Source organism: Takifugu rubripes, chromosome 13 (genome assembly GCF_901000725.2).
Source record: "Takifugu rubripes chromosome 13, fTakRub1.2, whole genome shotgun sequence".
Lineage (NCBI taxonomy): Eukaryota > Metazoa > Chordata > Actinopteri > Tetraodontiformes > Tetraodontidae > Takifugu > Takifugu rubripes.
In genome coordinates, this window is record NC_042297.1 from 18,274,902 (window position 1) to 18,298,996 (window position 24,095).

General features: G+C 45.1%; 1 protein-coding gene across 7 annotated transcripts in view; it reads left to right on the forward strand.

Annotated features, from left to right (window-relative positions):
* Window positions 1–20,170, forward strand: part of sox6 (SRY-box transcription factor 6) — a 104,535-nt gene extending 84,365 nt beyond the window's left edge. For all 7 annotated transcript variants that reach the window (XM_011610181.2, XM_029845736.1, XM_011610183.2 and 4 more), the window contains 4 exons: window positions 8,323–8,428; window positions 14,435–14,608; window positions 14,745–14,961; window positions 15,269–20,170. In XM_011610181.2, coding sequence (XP_011608483.1) covers window positions 8,323–8,428; window positions 14,435–14,608; window positions 14,745–14,961; window positions 15,269–15,572 — 801 coding nt within the window. In that variant the 3' untranslated portion in view covers window positions 15,573–20,170. The remainder of the gene's footprint in view (window positions 1–8,322; window positions 8,429–14,434; window positions 14,609–14,744; window positions 14,962–15,268) is intronic.
* Window positions 20,171–24,095: the final 3,925 nt, after the last annotated feature.

The window sequence follows — 24,095 nt, forward strand, 5'->3', positions numbered from 1 at the left end:
TCACTTCAGCTTGATGCCACGTTGCCAGTTGGCTGTGAGGAACAGGCAGGAACTGGGAGCGATGCTCATTAATATTTCAGTACCTGACACTTTCAACCAACAGCCTCAACTAGGTCAGTGTATATGTAAAAAAAAAAAAAGTCAATGAATTGACTTGAATTCGGCGTTCGGGAGAGCTCAGGGTCTATGCAGGTGGCAATCAAGCGCGCTGTCTCAGAAGCGACGTTAATTGGTGCAGCCCACAGACGACAGCGCTTCTCTAATGCGTCCACCTTTTTAGGCATCCGTATAACTTTGCTAAATGTGCCGCATCAGGAATTTAATCAGTTTTCCGTGACGCCAGTGAGATCTCTACTGTAATCTGTCTTCTTTCGCTCTTTTGTTCAGCGCCACACGGCATGTGAGGTTTTCAGCAAACGCGTGCGAGCTGCCCTCATTCCTCCCAGCTGAGGTGTGTCTGTGGTCAACCTCGCGGCTGAATGTGCCGCGACATGAAAGCTGTAACCCAACAATGCCTGTAAAAGGCAATTTTCAACAGGCCTCATTGTCCTGTGCAGGCAGAGCTTAACTCTCAGCTTAGTCCTCAGAAGTTTTTTGTTTCCCCTTTTCCTGTCTTTTGTCTGCTCCCCTTTTCTAACATGGAGAGGTATCTAAGTTAACCGAGAGAGGTGAGCAGGTCTACAAGCTAGCTGCATCAGCCCAGACGAAGGGCAAATTATCCGGCCTTAAGTGCAGCGGTGGGGTCGCACCACAGCAAAGTGTGACGTGAAGTAAAGGAAAGTGATGCAAAAACAGGCCTCTGCTTCCTATTGATATCAACAAATAAACCATCATGTCATGCACGTCATGCACGTCCCCTCACAGCAGCGTTGGCTGGTCCAACGACGCCTCCACGGCTGCGCTCGATGCTCCGGGATCAGGCACATCGTGGTGAGAGAGGGCTTTAGTTTGGGCTGACACCAGTTTATCAAGTCAGCTAAAAGAATTGCCCCATCATCTTCGTCCTTCGTTGGCAATAAAGAACAGCAGGCTGTAATTCAGTGAAATGAGGCGGCAGGAAGGACAGCGAGTGAGAGACATACAGAGAGAGAGAGAGAGAGAGAGAGAGAGAGTCTTTTGCTGATACAAGCCGAGAAACTAGAACCTCGGATAAAAGCTCCCACTTTGGTCAGTTTCAGAATATTAATATTTCACCGAGGGAGGGGGTCACCAGACATAAATACAGCGTGCTCTCTAATAGCGCCGCTCCCAGTCTCTTGTTTGGAAGTTTATCATGGTGAGAGCTTACATGAATAAGATTCTGAAAAAGGTAACATAAATGGGATTAAGGAGAGGTTAAGATCATCCAGTGTGGCTGTTGGCAGGGGGATATTAAATATTGATTTATCCCGCTGTAATGACCGGGCAGAGGAGTGGGTCTAAGTGCTGCTTACAGATGGATCAATTCATCTTTTTATACAAAGTGGGTCCCGCCAGTACAATGCAGTCCTCCTAACCTCTCACACCAGTCCCTCTCTCGCCCTCTCTCTCTCTTCTCCATACCCCCATAGGCGAACAAGGTGTGGAACACACTCTCAGAACACTGTACCAGCCTTTATCCCGAGGACATGTAAAATATTCATGCCTAACTGGATCAGACATTCTTGTCTTTTTATTTGTCTCTTTTTACTACTATACATCCCATCAGTACAATAAAACCTTTTACAGCCCCTCTGCAATTTACCCTTTTGAAATATTTATCTAAAAGTATTATTGTCTGCAGAGGGCAATTACTTTGTTTCATTATTTACCATCTCCTCTCATCCAGCGGAGGCTTTTACCTTGAATGTGCCCACAGACAAATCCACGTGAATCCATTTGTATCCATTTGAATTGTTTCCCTCTATAATGCGTTGCAGCTATATCTGGCTGTTTATCAGGGTCACGGGTGAATAAATATCAAGTGTTGGTTTCCATATGTCTGCACTTAGATGGAATATCCACCCATCTCTCCCTTTTGGTCAGGAACCTTGATGGCTTGTTGATGGCTCTTCCTGGGGACCTTTATTTTTGTTGTTTACATAAATCTGGTGTCTTCCAGGCCACCTTAAGGTGACCAAAAAGAGTCGAGTGGAGTCTCTGTGCTGACGAGCTCCATAGTTTGCTAGGACAGTTTGTCTGACGCTGCATCTGCGTTGCCCCGGAGATCGTGCGAGATAAAATATATTCCTCTGCTGACATGTCCCTAACTGGAATCAAAAGGTGAAAGGCCAGTGTATTAACCTATTGAACTGCCCCTTTCTGCCCTGCGGCTGCACCTCTCCCCCGTATTGATGACTGCAATTGTCCATTTGCCGCATCCCAAAGCTCATCCTGTAAATATTCAAATGGAGCTTACGCCGGGGCTCCACAAAATCCAGATTCCTAACCTATTGGTTATAGCGGTTACAACGTTGAATCCGGCGTGCATGTGGGTCTGTGTGCATGTACCCAGGCACACACACGTGTGTGTGTGTGTGTGTGTGTGTGTGTGTGATGCCAGGGCCCTCACAAAGACTTTCAATATAATCTTGTCTGGTCTGCAGCCCTGGAAGCAATTTTCTGCTCCTTTTCGACTGCTGTCTTGGAAATTGCAGACCAAGGCGTTTTGGCTGCAATGTAAATCCTTGGCATACAAGGGTTTGCCCATCCAAATTAGATTATGCTCAGCTCCCAGACATTGGCTGTAGCCAGAGAGTGCTATTGTGAAGATTGCTTACATTAATGCTTTGTCCAATTGTTCACGTGTGCCAAAAGATTAAAAACAATTTATGACTCTGAATAATGTGCGTGGGTCTGCAGGCTGCTCTCCCAGGTCAGGTCTCTACCCCGCCTCGCCTCTTCCCCAGAAAGGCATCAATTCAGCATCTTGCTAGGGTCGTTTGGCGGCGGCCGCTCCATTATGGTCTACAGTTGTCATTTGACGTGGTGAATTTTCTGGCCTGCTGCAGAAACGCTGCCTGGCCTGATAGCCAGTGCCTGTGCTACGTGCAACAAAGCATGGCGGCGATAATAGACCACAAAGCACCATTTATAGTCTCTAGTATTGTTTTACTGCATGGATTCACAATGCTTTCAGTGTGGAACTGCTCGTCAGGTTTGCTCTGATTTGCATCCTGGGGGTCTTGATAAGCCTTTTTAGCGCAGCAGAGCTACCACGGTGTTGAAATGGCTTCACATTCTGCCCTCCTCAAATTATTTTTCATATATATGGGCCCGAGATTGACAGAAGAGTATAATATTTTAGCCCGTGTGTGAGTGTTCTGAAGCGTGCACACAAACGTGAAATAAATCTGCTTGTTGAGACTAAATCCACATTTCAAATTGGCGCTGAAAGGTCATATTTTGTGGGTTTGACTTGTTTCCCCTCTTGAAAGAAAGAAAGGAAAAACCCACACATGTGGAATAACGCTAGCACATCTTTCTTTCTCCGTTCGAAACAAACAACAAACAGTCGATTGGCAGACGGCCCGGATGAGAGTCACCGACGAGCTTTTTAAATATTTTCAGAGCCCTAATTTAATTATCAGCCCTCCATCCATCTCTTTAATGAGGTGATGCCCTGGCAGCCCAAATGAGACGGCACCAACCTGCAATCTCTGCCTGACGTAGAGGGCGAGTGCGACTGAACCCGGGCCAGCCTCCTGCGGCCGCTACTGTTGATTCTACCATTTCTTCTATTAGTCTTAGCAGAGGGAGGCTTCTGGGTACAAAAACACCCCCCCAAAAAAGTGCCTGCATGAAAGGAGCCGTGGGTTCACCGCATGGCTGGTTGTACTTAACATCTATAGATGGTTCAGGAGTCGCAGAAACAACTTGAAAGCTGCAGACTTATAAATAACGTCGCAACTGGTTACAATAAAAATCCAAAACAGATGAGGTGCTGAGCCGTGTTAAGGGCAGTCTTTGTTTCCAGCAGGACTGGGACAGATTGTTGAGGGGTTTAGTCTGAGACCCTTGGAGAGAAGAATAGAGGGCCACAGACCACAGCGCTGACTGACATTTGATACACAAAGCCCTCCATTGTGGTCGGAGCCACTGCCTGCAACTTGCCACATTCCAGGTGTATGATATTAGCAGCGCCAGCACATTATCAACCATAAGTAGCCGTTTCTGATCCTGCAGCTGTTAAAGCTCCCAATAATGAAAATTTCAAACATGTGCAGACGCGCAGTTCCCAAATGTTGACCAGAATCGACGGAGTATCATATATGAAGTGTTTACAGAAGGTTTAAAGGCCACATGATTTATACCAGGCTCCTCCAAATTTGTAGAAGAAATGTTATGGCAGCCGGTTGTCTGAACAAACAAGGTCCTGGTGGATTTATTATCCTGGTGTCCTGTGGTTTGTGTTTTTCAGGATATCATTAATATATATTCATATCGTCATGGCCTTCTCTGTCTGCCTTCCTCTCTGCAACTCTCAGGTCCATCTGACAATTAAACTGCAGTCAAATTTTCAATGTGTTTGGACTTTAGGTGAACTTTTTTGCGAAGTATTCCATTAAGAGGCTATTTTTGAATTTGTAGCGCTTTGCTACATCTTGTTCTTTAACTCACTGAGACACCTTTGAGCCATTCTTCCCCTCAGGCCTGCCTTATCAGCATGCCCTGCAGGAAAAACTGAGATGTTCACAGATGGGTTTTGGATTCAGACTGAGCATAAATACAACTAGAACAGATTTTTACACAGCGTTGAAACTGGTATTGATAGCATGGATGAAGTGGGGCAAAAGACATTGTCTTAACAATTCAAATCAAAACCATTTGTTTGAACCACAGAAATGGGATTATGGCCTTGAAGAAGGACTAACCTAAAGGAAATTCCAGGATCTGAGTTTCAAGGCAGAGTAGAAAGAATACCAACAGTGTTGGATCTGAGGCCTCCTCAGGTCCCAGCAGTCATAGGAAGAATTACCAGTCGGAGGGGTGAGGGAGTAACGGTAAATCCGGAGATCTCCCCATTGAATTTCTGTCCGTCCACTCTTGTTTCTCTTTCTGTCTCAGCTTCTCCATCAACAGGCTTAAGTTTCTTCTGCAACGTGGACTTTCCACAGGTACCCCTATTACAATATCTGCTGCTGAAAACGAATCCCTTTCCTGTTATACACACACAACTGCAGTCTTTTCATGCATCAAAACGTTCACTTTTTTCCTTCCAGGAGTTCCAAACTCACTCTGCTCCCTTGTATAGGAACATTTTGAGCAAATTCAGTGTAAATAATACAGACTAACTTCATTTATATTTCAACAAACCTGGAAGATTCGGAGGCTTTGCCTATAGCTGGGAGCTATTTACAAAGGTTGGCAGCATGATCCTAAATATAGGGCAGGAGTAGGCACAATGCACAGGGCCGTCCTCCACCCGCCTCTGCCCAGAATACACCCTGTGGGCAGAACGGCAGGCCTCCAGCACATGTTCTGCGGTGGGCCAGATTAAAGCTCTCTCTACAGCAGCACAAGGCCTCTTTCGCATTGCTCCGGCCAACAAGTTGCACAGACTCCACTATCTGTCTTTCCACTTCTCTCGCAACTTTGCCGGGCCGCCACTTAACAGAACGGGGATGATATTATTGCGGGTGGCAGTCTTTTACAGCTGAGAGTTCTGTAATTTTAGTTGTGGGGTGGAGAGAGACGCATGCTGAAGCCATTTGAGGGAGGAACCGGTTGCTCCTCAGCGTTCGTGGTCGGGGAGGGCGGAGAACAGCGCCAGCTTTTACGTCTTTTGTCGCCTTTATTTTCATGTTCACCTTCGCACGGACACACTTCCCCCGTAGTTTCCGTCTCCTGTGCACTTTTCTGCAGGAAGAAACCTCCACCTTATAGCCCATCTCTGCTGGCACGACTGCAACTTTCCCGACACGCCACTCGTCCTCTGTTACTCCTGCATGTTAGAGTGATCAGTAAAAATTTAATGACACTATAAAATTGTAAAAGTGCCATTAATTTATCACAGCAGTTGATGTGTGGGCAGTAAAGAAGCATTACTTCACTGAATATTTTCAGGCATTAAAACAAAACCTCCAATGCTGTATAGATAATTTACTGCCATCATTTCAACTGTGATTCTAATTTGCAGCCATAAATCACCAAACTTATAACCAATAAGTGTATTAAGCTCAGTATATAAAATTTTATTAAAGTTTGCGACGCCATATTAGACAGATATTAATTAGCGTGGCTAACAGGAGGCTGTATCCTTGCGTGCAGGACTGGCTAGCATGGCTCGACGTGATCCTTTTACGGTATGTTAAATGAAGTCGGTCCTCCAACAACGGCCTCATTCACTCTCCCTCCAGCTGTCCTACGTGTTCATCTGATCGCACGACTTTGTGCGACGGAGGTGCGAGTTGGGCCCCGAGGTAGTTATTAATAACACCCACTGACGGATGGCTGCTGTTCTCCCGCCTTCTCGGCCCAACGTGATGCTTAATGATCATGAGTTTATAAAAGGACTTGATTGATAAGGAGGTGCCGCCGGAGTGCGGAAGAGCGACGAGATGACGACTTTATTACAGACGTACAGTAACCGTGAACGCCGCGCCTTGCCGGCGAACTGTCCGGTTAATCGCACATCAGTCACTTTGTCAACGGGCTGCTGGCTTTTTTCATTAAGAGCAATAATGTGGCCGGGTGATAAATACCGCTGTGCTTTATCGTGCGTGTGTTGCGTGACACGGGGGTGGGGCCGGGGAAAAGAAGCGCCGCGCTCCGTCTCACGCTTTAGAAAGCATCCTCTCGCCCAGCGGGGACCGTCACATATGTCATAATTAGAAAACACTTAAGTAAGCAGAGGGCCGTCAGACGGACAGGCTCTAATCACAGGCCATAAGCAGGTAGTGGTTAATTGTATATCAGAATCACTCAGCTGGCCATAAATAATGAGCGTTCCTTCCTTCGGTTGCGCTGGTAAATTGCAGCACTCTTTCTGTCTTTTTCACAGTCTCTTTCTTTTGAGAAATAGTTTTTGAATAAATAAAAGCAGGGAGGAAATCTGAATGTGAAAGACCTCAAATGGACTCAGAGTGTTTCCATCCTTCATCCTGTCACTTTTCTTTAAAGCCAGGAGGGGGAAAATGGAGGACCGTCTCCTTTGACAGATGTTTTTGAAATGTCTTGTAGTTAAATCTCTTGCCTGTCAATGTAATTGTCCCCTATATGTATGTTTCTTTTCCCGGCCAGGTAACTGTAACACAATCTAAAATTCAGCTGCGAAACCTATCGCCATAACAATCAGTTAGGTCTGCTTAATTTTTCAACACCTTTCTGCTGTTCCGAGTGGACAAAAACTTCCCAGTGGGGGGAGGAATGAGGAAAACATAACTGTTACAATGCATTACAAAAGGCTAAAAGATTAATGTTGCTACGGCGAGGGAGCTGTTAGCATTGTGCGGGGGAGGTCTACCTGAGCGTGTGATGGACAGGTTGAGAAAAAGGAAGAGGCAGAGGTCAGCGCAGGCGGCGCATCTTTGGCAGAGATTGAACGCTCACCCTGGGAGTAAAACAAATGCTTCTTTATGGATGGTGGCAACATGCCTGCTTTTAGTGTCATCCAGGCGAAACCTGGGGGGGGGGGGTATTATTTGTATCATGCGGAGTCAAAGTGTCCATCTCCTAGTTGAGTCTTTAGAAAGGAAGACAGCCCTTTGCTAATGCCCCGCGTATTCACAGAGGAAGTAGGTCATCCAACAATGGAGGAAGCAGCAGTCGGCACTCTCCCCTTGCATAATACATTAAGTGTAATGTGCAGCAACCATTCAGAGGCCCCCCGAAAGCTGTTATTTTATTCTGTAAATGCACATGGACATGACATTTAATACTGTCACGGAGTGCGGAATGACAGGGTTTTATTGTGCGTCAAGTACAACACGATGCCAAGTTTAATCTGAGCACAAAGCGACATGACAAACGGGGGGAAAACACGGGCGCATTCTGCAAAGCATGAATTCTGAATAAATGATGGGCACTGAGCTGTGCAGACTGGAAGGGAGGATGTAAGGAGAAGATTACAGAGGAAAATCTGAGCGCTGCAAAGAGGGCCGCGGCCCCCATTGTGTGCTTGGGATCACAAAGTATCCTTCTGTAAATCTATTTATGGCACCCCTGGCCCTATTTTGTCTGGTTCCTGCCGTCCATTACAGCAGGAAAGAGAGAGGAAGTGCAGCTACATCATGTCAAAAGAGCAGCTCTTCGGAAGGACATGTGCTTCAAAACCTTGTTTTTTGAGGGGGAGGTGGGGTTTCAGGTTCCTGGCAAGTTCTTTTATTTTAATCATGGTGCAAATTTGTGTCCCCCCCCCCACAGGAGAAGGTACACTTCGACAGCATCGGGCACCACTTTGGCAAGCTGGGTGAAGAAGGAAAGATTGGCCACAGAGTTATTGACCTGACCAGGCCGGAGGATCTGGACGGTAAGGCCGCCTCCTCTTCTCTACCTGTCATCTGTGCTGTAGAGTGTTGAGGGGTTTGTTGGAAAAACAAAGTCGACACGGGGGTGTGAGGGGGTGAGCGCTGACTGAGATGAGCCAGGGCACAAAGGTTTTCACAGGTAGGTGAGCGGTGGACAAGGATGTCTGAGGACAAAAGCTGGCTCTTCTCCCAGTGCAGCTCCTTGTCTGAAGTCTGGGCCGCAGGGGTGTCAGGTTCAGGTTTGCACCCGCGTGGCAAAGCATCATCGGCCCTTTGTGGGCCAAGCTGCCGTAAAGAAGAAGGGAGCGCCTCCGTGTGTTAATGTTTGTCCGACATAAATATTTTGGGCGGTTTCCATGGCGCTTGAAAACAAGGAAAATGGAGTAAATACAGTGAGTCGTCTGTGATGCCGCAGAAAAGAAGATATTTAACCTATCAGGAGCTTTAAAAAGCACCATATTTCCATCCCGGTGGGAACCTTCTGTTCCCTGCTACTGTGGAGTCAGGACCCAAACAGAGGAAACACCAGGATGGTTGTGTCCTTTTAGGGCCAAAAGGGGGAGGAGCTCACGTCAGAGGCCGCACTCCTGTTTTCCCAAGTGGGCTGTGGATCAGGAGCAGGGAGAGGTCAGAAGGTCCCCTTCCCAGGAGGGAACGCCAGGAGCCGGGGCAGTCGGCATAACTCAGAGCTTGCGGCAGACTCATCATTTCTTCATTCCTCCAAGCACAAATATATCCCCTCCGTCTATTTCAGCCCCACACGCAGGACGAGGGAAGTGGACAGTTTTATGATGTGAACCATCGAGTGTTTACTCTTCTGAGGAGATGTTTACTTTCAAAGACCTCTCTGAAACGGAGGCACAGCTCCTCTGTGTACCTTGATATATCAGACTCACGTTTTTGGTGCTCGCGTCTCTCAAAAAGATCCTCAGATGTAAACTTTTAAAGCAGCCTTAAATCAGTTTGGCATTTTCCAATGTTGGAATGAAACCTTACTCTGTACTTTTTTTCCCCGAATTTCGGAAGCTCAAAAAACTACCAAAGAGTCCAGTTATACATCTTTTAACAAATGCTTCCTTTGCTTTCCTGAACAGGAAAGTTACTGGGCGCACCCCACCCCATACCCCCCCGTCCCCCCCCCCGTCCCCCCCCTCACCTCGGCTGTGAAAGCCCCTCGGTGTGAAGCAGCCTTTACTCGGAATCAGAGCGGCCTGGTCCGAACAGACCTGACGCTTCTGTCATCACAGCAGTTCACAGAAAGCTTTCGGTCTCTTAAGCTAATATTTGTGAAGCACGCAGCAACCAAAGTCCCAACGACTCGGGGAGGGGAGAGAGCCGGGATGGAAATAGATAGGATTTCCTTCATTTCACAAAGCCACGAGCCACACACACGAATCCCACCACAAATTCATTAGGTCTTTTTAAGCTCCGATGAAAACATCAGCAAATACCACACAGGCCTCGGCCAGAGGAGGGCCTTTGTTCATTCACATGTGGCGGCGCTCGGTAGCCGAGGCTGTGTGTTTGTCTGAACCTCCCCTGCCGTCACCGACCGTCCACAGAGAACAAAGGCTTGTTGAGAGATATGTGGAGACAGGAAATGGAATTAATCTGAAACAATAAGCGCGATGATATCAAGAAAAGATGAGTCCAACCGAGCCCCTTTACGTCGACTGCTCGGAACTGCCGTTAAGCCGTGCGTGATCCGATTGTTTGAGGAGGATTCTGTTGTTGTTTTTCTTCCACTGTGAGGCCGTGGGAATCAGGCTACGGGTTTGTCGCTCAGAATTTCCTTACATCAGAGGCCATAAGACAATCGCTAAATAAGTCACCACCACAACTAAAAAATACAGAGTTCTAATGTTGGGAAATTCATCCCAAACACTCCCTGTTTCTTCTGTTATGAAAGGCTGCACTTAAACACGGCTAAATGCATATAAGGGAGAAAACATAAGTCAAAGACGTGGCCTGCATGTTCGGACAAGTTAGCATTTGTTCCCATGTGGATACACTTACACAAGCAGACACACACACACACACACAGTTGGAAAAAATGTAGACCTAAAAGGGAAAACATCGTAATATCGGACTGGTATCCCTCTTAATTTGTAGTTGTTTAATTAGCATGTTATTAGCAGACTCTAATAAGGGGGCACTGGGGGTCACCCTGTGGGTTCCAGTGCTGGCTTCAGGTCTGGTAGAGGCTCGATTTTGAGCGTAAAATACCTTCAGTCGCAGGAGTTAGATGGGATCTCAACAGGGGGAAGACTTGGCAGCTTTTCGTGATTGTTGCCTGCTAACCGCTGGTGCTCTTGAGCGGATTCCTGGGTGACATTATGTGTCTGCCCGCAGAACAAAGATGAGCCGGGGGGGGGCTGGGGCAGCGTTACCCTCTGGCTTGTTACCTGGTCGAGTCTGAGCCTGCAGCACACAGGTGTTATAGGATCTGGAGCCTCGCTTCATACCGTTTCTTTTTTCTTCTCTCTCTGCTATTACCCCCCCCCCCCCCCACCACCACCACACACACCTACACACCTTCCTTTTACTGACATACACAATTCTTTCCCACTGTAATTCATGCCGCTCATCCGCTGTGTTTCCAGGATAGACAAATTAAAAGCGGGCTCTCATATCGCTCTGTCACACTTGAGCTGTGGGCCTCATGAATCAAAATAAATTCTATTAAGCGACACTCCCTCTGTTTCACCGCCTCCTCAGCCTCCACCCGGGCGGCCTGCCCCCGTCGACGTGAAACATCTGTGTTTATTTACACAATCACACACAAAACCTAACTGATTTCTAGATGTGCCACACCTCCGGGAGAAAACAAAAAAGCTCATTTGCAGGATGTCAAAACTGAAACGATTATGCGCGTAATCCTTAGCGCCTGTGCTTCTGATGAAGTCACATTTAACACATTCTAGGGACGTGAATACGATCTTAAAGTTGCGAATGAGTTTTCCAAGAAAGCATTTTATGGCCTTACAAAAAATCCCTCTGCTGACTGCTGCTCACTGTGTTCCACACTGCTGGAATTAGCTAGCCATCTGTGTTCCTCTATAAACCGTGCAGATGCTAGTCCTACATCTTGAATCCGCATTTGCACCATTTGTTTAGTGCGTTTGGTCGAAGTTTTTCTTGAGCCTTCTTAAATATGGGCAGAACAGAACATTTCTAAGGTACTGACAGAGTCAAAGGGCCAAACACTCGAACTGTCCACCGTGGTTGAGGGAGCTCAATAGTAACTCATGGTGCTTTGGTGACCAACTGTTTCTGCTGTTTGCAAACTTTCACGAAGTTGGTTTAATTGCAATCAACCCAGCTTCATGAAGGTTAGGTTGATTGTGTTTTGTTTTAGTAATGAGGCACACTAGCTACTGTTCCGTCCTGGACTGACGAGTTAGCGCATCTCAGAGACCAGCGTAGTCGACTGAATGGGTGGGTGTCCGGCCCGAGGCAGAAGGTTTCAGCCCCGTTTGATACCTTCATTACTTTGTTCCTCACAAACGCCGACCCGCTGCACCTGCCTGTCTCGGCTCGGGTGGAGATGTTGTCGTACTTCTTCATTTCAGCTGCTTCCTGCAGCATCAGAGGGAGCGGCGGCACTTCCCTGCAAGCCGACAACATGGCGAAAAAACACGATGCTTCATCTGTTTCCCTCTGCTGAACAGAGTCACGTGGCTGGTTTCCTGGCTAACTATGGATGTGACTCTAGCTGATTGCAGGCACTTGCCTCCTCCCCCCACTCCCCCACCCCGCTGTAAGAAGCTCACCTCTGCCCGTATGCATGCATGGCAGTATATAAATTGCTGAATCAGTGTCAGTGATAGAGTAATGGCACGGGAAGCATCATAAATTACAGCGAGCGATCCCGTGGCGCAGACACTGGCTGTCGTGTCTGAGTGAGCGCTGCGCTCCTGAGCTAATGAATACCTTCATCTGGCCCCGGCAGTCAGCAGATTGCCCCGCGTTGATGGATACTGTCAGCCCTCTGCCACACCACATTTCATTGCACAATAAACATGGTTGTCAAAACCAAACAAAGTGAAATCAATTCATCCCGGACACAGGCGTAAGCTAAATGAAATGAACGTACTGTGGGGCTGCGGTGGGAGCGAGGGAAGTGTATTATTTCTGAATTCATTAGATCTGGGGGGCACTGGCAGCAGAGGAGTTTGGAAAGAGATGAGAGGAGACAATCTTTAAACAATTAGATTATTCTTTAATTCAATTAAAAAAACTGAAATAATTAAACCAAAATGTAAATACTTTCATAAATTACTGCCACCCTGTTTTATCATTCTTGGATAAAATTGTATATTTTTTATGGATAAAATATTTTTTTAAATAAAAGAAAATATTCCTTTTAACTGATATTTACCTACAAAACAAAAATCCCCTTTCCTAACAATGACTCCAAACCATTTTTTTAGATGTGACTGGCAACATTCAGTGGTTTAAGCAGCTTTGTGGGTCCTTTACAATGATTTTCCATCTAAACCCGAAACCCAAAGGCCGGACCTTTTTCTAACCTCAATTCAGTTTTGACTCTTAGACTTAAAGTTTCCACGCTGTATTTTATTGATCGAGTTGTGGGGCCCCGATTTTGGCCTTGAAGAAGAACCCACAGCACGAGTTAAATCCCCAAGCTAGAACCCCATAGGAAGAAACACACACACACACACACACACACACACACGCACACACACACACATTTCCAAGTTGCGGGAAAGCCTATGGATCAAAAATATAGCTGTTTGACCATTAAACATGAATTGTGAAAATCAATTTGTCAGGCTGTTTCCTCGGCACAACCGTCCCATTTTAAATTATCCTGGCATTGGTTGTGTGTCCCATTACAACATCTGAATGAAATGTGAGCATGCACACACACACACACACGCACGCACACACACACACGCAGCCTTTTCCTTATTGGCCTGTCCTGATACTTCGGTCAAAGTTAACTTGCTCCTCCAAAACCGAGCCAGCGGGACGGAAGCGCAGAACATCTTCTGCGATCCGAGCCGAGCCAGGATTTTCCCGCACAATCTCAATTACTCATTAAGAGTTTGATTTTGTTTATTGACTGAAATAATAATAGAAATCAAACCCCAGGTAATGTTTGCCAAGCCCGCTCATGGAGGGTTTAATGAGAAGGCTTCACATGTGGATGATGAAATATGCATGAGTCATCCCGAGCTTTCTTTTCCAGATTTGAGATCATTAAAGATGTATCGTAGCATATGGAAGCCTCTTTTTTTTGTCTTATTTTTCAAGCCTTGTTTATCAACATGTTTTTGTTTGTTTAAATATTCATACTGCTTTTATTTAATTCTTTCACATCTTACATATAAAATGAAGCAAATGCACATGCAAACAGAAATCATTATCACTCTGATGTACAGTTTAATATCGAGAGAAACTCTCTTATGCTGATTGTGAATGCCCTGATTGAGGCACGGAGCTTTGCAGAATTGGCATCATAAATGTGCATCTGGTTTGTTTCACTCTGCGTGTGTGTGTGTGTGTGTGTGTGTGTGTGTGTGTGTGTGCGATGAATGAAGGAAAAATAGAGAATTCCTCAAATGCTGCTTGATATTCTCGATCTTTCTGTCACTGCTGTCGAGGTGAGATTGCTCAGATGTTTCTCTGTGACATTTGCTCGGTCTCCAACAGTCCCAAAACATGCACATTTGATTGATCAGACACTAAATTTGTGCAAGAGTGACTGGTGACATGTCCACCTGTCTCACCCAGTGACCCCTGGGACGTACTCCAGCACAGAAATGGATGGATGGATGGATGATAGTGATAGGCTCCCACACACATGCCAAACGGTTCCTAATGATGATAGCAGCAGCGACAAAAGAGTCTGAACACGGGCTTGCCATTTAATCCTTGTCTTGCCTCGTTCTCTCTTCCTGTTCCTGCTCTTGGCACCGCAGGGCCCAAGGAGGTAAATGGTTCTGCAGATAAACCCCAACCCTATTATTGTTGGCCAACAGGAGGCACCGGATCTGCAGAAGCGCGAGTCTTCAGGGAAGCTAGAGGAAGGAACAGCAATGAGCCCCACATTAAAAGGCCGATGAACGCGTTCATGGTGTGGGCCAAGGACGAGCGGCGCAAGATCCTCCAGGCCTTCCCTGACATGCACAATTCTAACATAAGCAAAATCTTAGGTAAGACCGTTTAAATGTAATACCAGTCACCCCGAGACAATGACAAAGTGCTTATTAGTCTTGGAGTATTTTACTCTACAGACAGTTTAACAATCAAAACAGCAGCCAGCAACGTGTAATCTGTTCTGTGATTCAGGCTCTCGATGGAAGGGTATGTCCAACCAGGACAAGCAGCCCTACTATGAAGAACAGGCCCGTTTGAGTAAACTCCATCTAGAGAAGTACCCAAATTACAAGTATAAACCCCGGCCTAAGAGGACCTGCATCATCGATGGAAAAAAACTCCGCATCGGAGAGTACAAGCAGCTGATGCGCTCACGGCGGCAAGAGATGAGGCAGTTCTTCACTGTGGGGTAGGTGCAATATCTCCAAAATCAAAAGTGGAAATCCACACAAGCGCTTCGTTTCCAAACTGTTAACTTCTCTCAGTTTCTAACACGACACCCATAGTTGTTTTTTACAATATCATCCTCTAAAAGAGTTGCAAACAGACTTACAGAAGCCTTTAGGGTAGCACTGTGAAGGGAGGTTTCCCCACCTTAGTCATGACCGTCAGTCACTTCAGAAACACAAAGAAGCCACGTGTTGGTTTCATGTCTGTTGAGTTGTGGTCTTTCATTAAAGTTAAATTCTTATTTGATCTCTTTTCTCTACGTCCAGACAGCCACCGCAGATCCCCATAACTACCAGCCCCAGCATGGTCTACCCAGGGGCCATAACCATGACGAACACCACACCGTCACCTCAGATGACGTCCGAGTGCTCGAGTGCTTCGGCAAGTCCGGATCCGTCCATCCCCGTCATTCAGAGCACCTACAACATGAAGCTAGAGCCCAACGCCATGGCGAACAGCGAGCCGGTCAATGGCGAGGACGAGATGGACCTGTACGAGGACTTTGAGGACGAGCCCAAATCGGACTACAGTAGTGAAAATGAAACACAAGAGCCGGTCAGCATCAACTGAGACCTGTCACATCCGGAACGAGAGGGAAACGGACAGCAACACGGCCAGTCTGATCTGATGGAGCAAACAAGCGAGAGAAAACAACAACAGAGGGGAGAAAAAACACAGGCGAAAACTGGGTTTAGGAGCCAGCATGCAGACATGGCTTCATCAGAATCAAAAGCTATTTGGTCTTAAGTGTTTATTTTAGTGTGACGCAGTTTGGTTGTGATTTCAACATTTTATTTAGTTGGTTTTTTTTTGTCATTTTTGTGATTGTGGACATTTATGCCATTTGGTAATTGCCTGGAGCTTAAAGACATAACTTGAAATTGAATATTCTTACATCACGTTTCTCTTCGATCGGATGATTTGGATGTGGTGCAGGACCGTTGTGGACAGGAACAATCCTCTGACTCAGGTATAGTGTGGCAGCAAAGAGAGCTTGTGAATGTTTTAATCAAGAATCACCAGAACAAAATATATATTTACGTCCAGCATTACGAGGGAAACTACATGGTATTATTATTGTCCTTATTATTAGTTTGTTAGTTTTATTGTTATTGTCAACTGACTGCATATATGAGTGCAGAAGTGCCAAACATTTCAAGATGAAAAACCCTGGAAAATCCTTTGAGAGCGACCTTCTGCCTCTCAGACAATCTCTTAATACAGCTTCAAGATCCTCCGCCCCCCCCCCCACCCCAAAAAAAATTACCCTAACAAAAAATAAACTCAGGAAATGAGGAGCAGCGGGCTCGGCGAGGCATAAAGTGTGTAACATCTTGGTTGTCCCACGGTGCTAGCAGCGCTCCGGGGAGTCCAATGCAGTGATCAACAATGAGGAAACGGCCAGCCCCCTTTTTCATTTCCTCCTCACCGTCCTTGTCCCCAGTGTTCTTAAGTCTCCCCTAGCTCTGCCACCCAGTGTTGTTCACCAAATTCTTAATCGTCATTTATAATCAGGCCGGGATGCTGAAGGGCCAAAGGCCTTCAATCTGTAAGATTGGAACAGCATCAAAAGGCAGCTTTGGGGGCATTATAATCTCAAATTGATGTTGTACAATGTGTAGCTACAGTGTATTCTGTTAAACACTTTAGCCCTTATTTGGACAGCAAGTTTAAAGTCTTAGTTCTTAGTGCTTTGGGTTTTTTTTCCAATCTTAATTCTTTTAGACATTGTAAATCTTAAATAGACACTAAGAAGTCTTAAAGCAGAGCACGGACATTTGGGCTGATGCAATGATTGCTGCTGTAGTCTTAAATGGAGTGACCTTTTTTTGCAAGGTTTTTAATTGACAGAAGGTCGAGTTTCTTTCTTAAATTACCTCATCGCATGAACTTGAGAGGGGTTACCTTAAACAGATTCTTCATTACTGCACATCTACGCATCTGTGCTGCTTGAGCCTTATGTTATTTTTGATCATTTTGTCAGCTTTCGAAGCTCACTGAAGTCTTGAATTAAAGTAGGACAACGTTTAACAATTAATGGATGAGGCACAAAGCCTTAATCCTGGTTCCAGAAACACGGACAAGTGTTCCCGAGTCCACTGATGTTGAGACTCAGATCCTCTTTACAGGGCAGAAGGTCTAAGGGGCTTCCCTCCGTGCCATGCCCCAATCTGACCCCTAGTCGTGCCAAGTTCAGCACCCAGGGGGCGCCATCTGGCTCAGATGAAGGGGAAAAATCACCAGGGAGGGGTAGGAAACAATGAAAACAGGGCGTTGCATGCCTCATTGTGCTCTCCATCAAAGTGCTAGTAGTCAGGCCTCAACCGAACTTCCAACCCCAGCCCAATCACCAAGCAGCGGCGAGCAGATGGAACAAGTACATCAAGCTGTGGGGGATTATTAAAATGACTGACGACTGGGTATCATCTGAAATACAGCATTATTAATGCATGAGTCCAGCTCCTCGCCTCCCTTGCCCTTGAACCTGTCCGTTTGAGGAAGAGAGGGGAGGTCCACCCGCTGCTGGTCACTGCATTTTTCTCCAAGCCCCAAATGGTACAGATGGTTCTTTATCTTAAGCTCCAGTGTCTCCTGTCTTACTCTCAGCGATGTTTTTCTACTCTCTGGAATCATTTATATCAGCCTTTCTTCTTTTTAATTCCACCCCCCTTCACACAATGTGTACATTGTTCAAGGTACCAGACATTTTACAAATGCTCTCCTCTAGAAACCCGCATGGATTCTATTCCAAATCAGCCTGTTTGGTCTTTTAAAGCTGTTTGCTCTGGTTTGCTGGTGTTAGATTGATCTGTATGTGATTGTAAATACTTTCCTGACAATGCCGCACGCTCCAGTGGGCTGGTAGTTGAAACGGACTCATCACACAACTGAAACTGGACTGTGCCTCTACAGTCAAATAAAAAAAGACAAAAAAAAATGGAGAAAGAAAAAGACAAGAACTCACGAGGAGACAATGTTTCGTAAGTGTTACAAGCACTGGATATCAATTGTATTTTAATCAATTCTAATGTGAAGCTGTTTGAGGAAGAACATCCTGAATGAACAACCACAGAAAAAAAATAATAATTCCCCGGCTGGACTCAAGTGGATTTGATTTGAGTCGCTTTTTTTTTTTTGTCTTTGTATTGTTTTTATTTATGCAAGGACACAACGTGACGGACGAACGCGTCCTTTAAGCTTCAGGGCTGCCCAGGGGAGAGACTCAGCACAAGAAAAAAAGCGAGAAGAGAAATTCAGCAGCAGGCTCGGTTTGCCTTCCAAACGTCACTGCGTTGTATATTGTATTTGAAACTGTAGACTATCGACATATTGTATTTATTATCAGCCACCTCCGGCTCTAAAACCTGCAGCGAAGACAAAACTATGGACAATCAGACAGAAAACAAAACACAGTTGTTCAAATGGAGCTCAAATGTTTTCAGTGAATTAAAGATTTCATTTGGATTTTATTGTAAATATAACATAGGAATTCTATTTTTCGCTCATTAGTGAAGTATAAGTTATGTGGCTGTTCTGTTTTATGATCTTTATGTCTTTTTTGTTCCAATGTGGGTATGTGGGTTTGTGTTTTTAACACCTGACAAGTCACTGTACCTCATGATGCTGAGTTTTGTGTTTTTTCTGCATATTGGAAGAGTGCAGCATTGGACTTGAGACGGAGCTAAAATGTTTCCATCATCTTCTCGAACACAAAAACAGTCGCAAAGATCATCCTGGTTTCGACAAGCACTTGCTCAAACTCGAGAGTTATTTATTGATCATACTGTCATGCTGTGGATCCTCTCAGCAAGAAAAGTACGCGACAGATTTCTCATGCAGAGCGGACGACATCCTCAAAAATCTGCAAGTATTCGGCCTGCAAATTTTATGAATGATTGTTTTAAACAATTGATATATGTAGTTATTTTTCTTTTATTTTAAACATGGGAGTGTGCAAATATTTATTTGTTTGTGTGGTGGAACGCGCAATCACGTGCGTCCTTCATGATTCTGTCCTCTTCGTCGTTTCCTATGTTGCACGATCTGCAGCAGATCTGCAGCTTTCGTTCATTAACCTTTTGATCAAACAGCGGAAAACAAAAAAAAGCTCCTTGCTAAAACTTTGCTTGCTGTAATTTATTTTTGTTTCCCGTCTCTCCTCCCCTGTCTGTACATTCTGATGTATATGGTGGGAGTGTCCTCTGTGTTAACTTAATCAGCACAATTCACTGACATGCTGGATTGAGATGCTAGCTGCTGTTCAGGAGTGATTTTTTCTTTTTTTCAATTTTTTTGGGACAACATTGGTTGTCTTTGGTACTCTCGTGTCTCTGAAGCAACACTGTGTCGGGCTCCTCCATCACTGGAGCCGTTCTGAAAAATGCTGATAGAATTTTCTGCAAAGATCTTTTTTTTTTTTTAAGTTCCCCCTGGCAGATACTTAGGCCCACTGCGAGTGTTGTTTGGATGTTATTAGACAAAACAAGATGCATAGTGTCAGTCGCTGCTTAAAAAAAGGAAAAAAAAAAAAGTTTATGTCTGAATATGTAAATAGTTTATCATAATAACTTGTACAGTCCAATGTAAAGTTTTTAATTCAACTTAAAATGTTGCCATCACATTTGTGTTCACATTCTTCTTTATACAGTACAGAAGATCCATTATTTGCTAGGGCTATTATCGCTATAAAGAAAAAAAATGACAATGTTACTTTTTTTTTTAAGTTTGTTTGGTTTTGCTTGGCTTCAAAGTGTACACAAGCAAATCTTTTGGTTTTCATGTGCAGTATTGACGTGAGGTAAACTTTAAGGTGAATCATTTTACAGTGGTGTGTGTGCAGAGAGCTATCTCCTCAGCTTCGGTTGTGTTTATACACTATTAGCGGTTCTGAGCAAAAACCAGTGCGCCACATGTTTGGGTGCGCTCGACACCGGAGGAAAACGTGCGCCACGTCTGATTAAGTTATTGCCGCCAATCAATCCGGGCAGAGAGTGATCGAACGCCATCGTCCATCACAAACAATGCAACAGCGGGATGAGAAACTGCCTGTTTCAGCTCATTTACCTCAAGAATTTCCTCCTTTTCTGTAAGAGATGTTTGTGTTTCTCCCATCACTCCATCTTTTGTACTGCTGTTCACACAAATTAAAGAGACATTTTGTTTTAAGATCCGAGCAGCTTTTTTTGTTGTCATTGTGGAACGCACACGAGCGGTTGACAAAAGGGTTGGAGGCGAGAAGCATCGACAAGATTATCATAAAATAATGAAAGAAATCATTATAAATGAGGACTGGTGAAATGCTCATTTGCCATTTTGTCTACACAAATGTACAAATCTGTGTTTTTATGAGCAGTAAATATGAAATCCTCCAAAATAAACTTTATTGACATGAATATGAATCAAGTTGAACTATTAGTCTCAAGCATAAATCAGGTACTACGAATAAATTGAGTCTGTTAAAGCTAAAATTTGCCCCAAAAGTTCTTTAATGTTGTGGGACCCAGCAAAAAACCCACTTTGCTAGTAGAATGAGGAGTTTGGTACACAATGTGTAGCAAATGTGAGAACACACACTCGCTCACACACACCTGTCCCATGAAAACACACATTCTTAGCTGTGACCTTTGAATTTCTCCCTCTACAAGCTCATGGATGCTTAGTGTGTGTGTGTGTGTGTGTGTGTGTGTGCGTGTGTGTGTGCGTGTGTGTGTGTGTGTGTGTGTGTGTGTGTGTGTGTGCGCGCGTGTGTGTGTGTGTGTGTGTGTAGTAGTCTGAGCCAGAGGTCATGTGGAAGGCTGTAAATGCCAGACTACGTCCATCATCCGTCACTGGATTTCTGCCATCTTCACCTCGTTATCATCACAACTAACTGTCCCACACCAATTTAAACTAGTATCTTTGGTTTATTCCATCTGTGTGTCTGTTTCCTGTTACCTGAACTCAACAGCACATTTTTGTCCTGATCTTCTTCATCAAACTTCTTTTTTTGTGTGCGTCTATTTTACCGTATATTACTGCAGGGCTTTGGCCTCTGTACTAGATCTCAGTGCACGTGCGCTCCACCGCAGATGTAAATTAGACGCACACCTCCGCACAGTAAATCTTACAGTAATTTTCCCAGCCTTCATTTTGGCGACGGCGCGGCGAGAAGAATGAAACTTGGTGTCTTTGTTTAGGCAGCATTTAGCATGAGAACGAGCTGGAGCTACTGATCCACGCATGAGAGTTTAATCCGAACACACTCTCTAATCGGTTGTCGTGCACTTAATCACAGGGCTGTGATGAACGACAGAGTTTTGGGAGCCTCATGGAGGGCTACAGTAACACTGATGGACTGTGGCTGCTCTACAAAGGTGTGCATCCTTGAACGGGGGGGTAATAATTAATGCAGCGAGGCCGCGGCAGCGGCAGGGCTGCTATTTCACAGCTCTGATGACTAAACTCCGGTGGGAAGGGGGGGGGCAATTAGAGGTGCCCGCAACAATATTTTACTCATTTTGTCCTGCTCGGCGCTGCGGCCGCTGTTGCACCCGGTGAATCTGTCAGACAGCGCCATTTCCCCGAGAGCCGCCGCCATTAATCTGATTTTCTCATTAGAGTTGACTCATGACTTCATTGTGCCGGCTCTGGCAGCCGTACAGGAGGAGCCGGTTAACTTGTTTAGAGCAGCCTCGGTCTTCCTGTTTGTGCAAAGCTGTATCGCACAAGTGTGACCGGAACTGCTTTCCTAACTTTGAATCTACATACCTCTGTGTTCAGTCGGCGACAAAGACGTGGGTTCTCTTACATCTGTCCGTGCATTCGCAGTGTTTGAAACCCTGGAGGTGAAGGACTTTAGGAAATCTTGCTAATTTCACAGATGGTTTAAAATAGATTAGTGTGGAGAAGCGGCTCCCGGAGACGAGCTGACCCACCAGGCTCCTTGTGCAGCTGCCAAGCCCTGTGCCGGATGTTTAGATGTGCCTTCCAAAAGTCCTGCAAGGTTAAACTCAAACTTAAGCATCCCAGAATGTCGTCCCCGTTGTTTGCATTTCTGCATCTTCAGTAAACATCTCCTCCCTCTCCTTCAGTGTCTTAAACAGGTGATTTGCTTGATAATTTCCCTGTATTCGAGCCCATTAATCACGTCTTGCTGACGTTTTTCTCGCGCCAGATAAAAGGAGAGATCGAGCTAATTGTCTTTTTTCCAGCCTCGAAATTTGCGGTCTTGAGCAATACGCCGTTCTTACTTCCTGTTCTTGGCTTGAACTTTAAATGAAACAGACTGTTCTTGCTTGTTACTTTGTGGTATTTCTCATTAGAAATTTTGTCCGACGCGTCCAAGTCTCCATTTTTGGAACGGAATAAAGGGTTGAATCAGCCTTAGCCTTGCAGAAGAAGCCAAGCCTGCTGCTGGAGCTGGGCTGCATCCGAGTGGGCCCCGACAAAACCCTGGCCCCGCCGGAACGGCCCAGCTTGGAGCTAACGCCCAGAGACAATGGCACAGGGTGAACAACTCCACACGGTTTTGTTGGACTTGTCATTCTCAGGGACATAGCTGTGAGAAACGCCTAGGAACCATCGGAGGGTTATTTGTGCTTTTTGACCCATATTTGGGACGGCTTTCACTGGGGCCTTGTGGGAAGGTTGAAACAATGGCGAAGCGCCTTGTCAGAGGGACAGGCGGCGCAACCAGCCAACACGTCTTGGACGTGCTTCACTGGAACGATTGTCTCCGTGAGGCCGGCCGCTAGTTTGGTGGATTAATTTGAAATATCCTGAATAAAGTCAGCAAAGAGGAGAAGAGAGATGAATTGGAAAAGTGTGTCCTTCCCTGTTCTATCCCCTTTTACCCTCTCCTAACGCAGGCTGCGCTCGTCTGTGTGGAAATGGCTCAGATTTGCTGCAAACACTGGGCTGCCCAAATGAACTTTTGAAGATCCACACGGGACCATCTTTCAAAATGTAATATTGCGTACTGTTTCACATCATTGCATCTCCTCGGTGCATTTGTCTCCCGGAGCATTTTAGCGCATTTCTGTGGGGAAGAATAAATGCGTAATGTTTTTTAAAAGCATTTCTGCTCCCTCAGCTGATTTTTTATTTTTTTGAAAGAATTGAGCAAAATGAAAGATATCTTTCTCAGAATATGTGTTATTCTCTCAGAGCTATCACTCAGCTCGCTCATGCATATGTGAATCACACACCTTTATGAATATGTAAATGCCGCGAGAATGCCTCATTAATTAGTAATTCATGCATTTTTCACAAGCCCAATACTTTGCCAGTGTGGTTTGATGAATTATCAGCCAGAAGTTAAAAAAAGGGATTCATCATCACATTTTCAGAGGTTCTGAGCTACATCTGTAATTTCTGTAATTCAATGAATATGATTTGTGCTCCGCAGCTGCCTCTAAAATGATCTATGGATTCCTCCCTCCCATCTGCAAGTGCACTCATAACATTTTTAGATGTTTTAGATTACTTATGTTGGATTCTGGTTGAAATGTTTCTCTAAAAAATTCCCAGAATTCACTGTTAGGGATAATAACTAAATGCATTGTTTTAAAATGCAAAACTGCGGTCGTAAAGGAGTCAGCACAAGTGTGTTAAATTAAAATAGTTAGTGTTATTAGTGGTAATTTCACAAGGTTTTTTTCCATTTTATTGTTTCTTGCCTGAACAAATTCCGTGAAGTGTATTAACAGCTCACACAGGTTTTTAGTTTAACTCTTTCCAGTTAAAGCGTGTACGTTTGCTTGCATGCAAGGCCTTGAAGGTGCTTGAATCCTTTTATATTAAAGGCACGACACTTGGAATGTCTTCATTTATGTTAATAATCAAAACGAATGCATGTCGACCACGTTAGGAAGACATGCACGCTGAGTGTGAGCGCTGCTCGTACCAGTGTGTACCAGCTCAACCATGAATTTAACATGAAGGCAGGAGCCGTGTTGCCTTTTCTGCTGGGACTTCAAGTCTGCTTCTTCACCAATGCGCCCACTTTGTTCCCACCTCCCTATTGGTGCGGGGATATATTTATGTAAATGGTGTTGCTGGGTCTTCAAAGATAAACAAATGTGTCTTGATGCGAATCTATACTGATTATAAATT